The sequence below is a fragment of the Humulus lupulus genome, chromosome X (genome assembly GCF_963169125.1).
Source record: "Humulus lupulus chromosome X, drHumLupu1.1, whole genome shotgun sequence".
NCBI classification, from domain to species: domain Eukaryota; kingdom Viridiplantae; phylum Streptophyta; class Magnoliopsida; order Rosales; family Cannabaceae; genus Humulus; species Humulus lupulus.
The window spans coordinates 24,963,633-24,965,534 of record NC_084802.1 but is presented as its reverse complement, the minus strand read 5'-3'; the positions used below and the strand labels follow the sequence as shown (position 1 = coordinate 24,965,534).

The 1,902-nt window shown below is 43.6% G+C and overlaps 1 protein-coding gene across 1 annotated transcript; it reads right to left on the bottom strand.

The window, feature by feature from the left end:
* Positions 1–396: 396 nt before the first annotated feature.
* LOC133805640 (uncharacterized) lies at positions 397–903 on the bottom strand. Its single transcript, XM_062243811.1, has one exon. The coding sequence runs from the start codon at positions 901–903 to the stop codon at positions 397–399; it is 507 nt and encodes a 168-aa protein (XP_062099795.1).
* Between the last annotated feature and the right edge of the window lie 999 nt (positions 904–1,902).

Sequence of the window (1,902 nt, the reverse complement as noted above, 5' to 3'; positions counted from 1 at the left end):
GTTAAATCAAACGAAAGTGCTATGCTAAGTTCGGTCATACGAACAAATGTTATAATAAGAATATTATAATGTCAAAAGAAAAACCCTTTACACCACGAGCAGTTACTGCTCGGATGTAATTGTCTATTAAAAGGAAAGTTGCCCGTGTAGCAATAAAAATATAAATTATTTCGACATCACAAACCATAGTTCACGTGTCTTAAATTTCAGGTTAAAATTAAAGAAAAACAACAAAAATTATGAAGCAGGAGGATCCCGAGGAGTTTACTGGTTGACAGAGGCCTCAACTTCCTCTTCAATGCCATCAATGCCCGTAGCCAAGGAGATTTCAGGGGAGGCTGGTATTTTCGCTCTCTCCTCTTCTTCAAGGCGAGCAAGGCACCTGTCTATTTGAGATTACCTCAGGCGTTTGGAGAGATAGCTGAAGTCTGCCTCGTGTTTATGCTTCCAAAAAGCATAGAAGCAATTGAAGCTGGCACCCTTGTACCTCTCTAAGTTGCTCGCATTGGTCTCCTTGAGCTCTTTGATGTACTCCTCCAACCCCTCTGTCTCTTTTCTACTAATGACCAGGTCATCTTGGAGTTCAGAGGCTTCCTGGCAGTTAAGTTTAGAAGACTCCTTGTATTTCTCTTTCGTCTCAATGACCTTGGCCAAGGTTGTCTGATGCTGTTTCAACTCTTCGGCCAGCGTGGTCTTCTCCTCGAGCAGGACAACATTTTTCTTCTCAGTTGCCTCAAGTTGCTCGGAGTATTTAACCTTGGCTGCCTCGAGTTGCTCGTTATATTTTGCCTCAGCTGCCCTGAGCTCCTCAGCATGTCTTTCCTCGGAGACCTTAAGCTGCTCGTCAAGTTTATTCTCATACTGAGCAGTTAGGGCTCCCGAGTGACGCCAACTGGCGGTCATAGTTATCATTCCCTGCGAGTAGGCGCTGCCTATTCACTCGGACAACATGAAAAAACTACTTCAACGGAAAAAAATGGAATATTATTCCCTTGCTTCTTTTATTACTAATACTTACCTTACTCGTACTGTAAGTAAACTAAGGTTGTTGTTAACTGTAGCTAAGGGTTGTTAAGGGGGGGGGGGGGGGGGACCTTGAATGCAATGTGCATTAAATTGATGGCCGAAAATGAAAAGATAAACAAATGAACCTTAGCAAGAAATGGCAACTTACATTGGCTATTTCGTTCAGCGCACGATTGATTATTTGATCAACCTCCATGGAGTCAGTGAAAATCATGGCCTCGCGGCTACGTCGATGCCTCAAATTTTTTGTCATCCTATCCTTGGCCGAGCTAAGTACGCTGCTCGTCAAGGTGTCTCATGTTTGATCAAGAGGTGTCTGGTCGACAGGAGCGAGAAGAGGTGTTGGGTCGGTAGGAAGAGTCTGATCGACTGGAGGTGGGGGAGACGTCTGGTCGAGGGGGGCCGGAGGAGGTGTGGTTTCTCGAGAAGGAACTTGCACTGGAGGATCCCCGGTCCGAGTTTTTTTCATCGGGGGGTTCTTACTGCTTTTGCCTCGATGTGGCCTATTCCATTTTTCTTGCTCGAGGGAGCAGCAGGTGTGGGTTCGATGTATAAGTCGAACAGATCTTTAGTTGACATGGCTGTAAAATAGAAACAAACAATCAGATAATGTGAATGGAGGTATCTACTAAATCAAGAAAATAAGTTCAAGGAAATTATGAGTAAGATACCTGAGCTGCAATTACTGGTCGCTACACTATTTACTGTACTACTGCTACACTCACTCTCTGGCTTGAAGAAGTCTGAATTTAAAATAAGAGTGTATTTAAAATTGCCGTCCTCGTCAAATAAATGACAGCGAGTTGGAAAATTATCTAAGAGTGAAAGGTCAATACCGTTCTCATCTGATGATTAAAGAATAGGTTCTGGGCATTC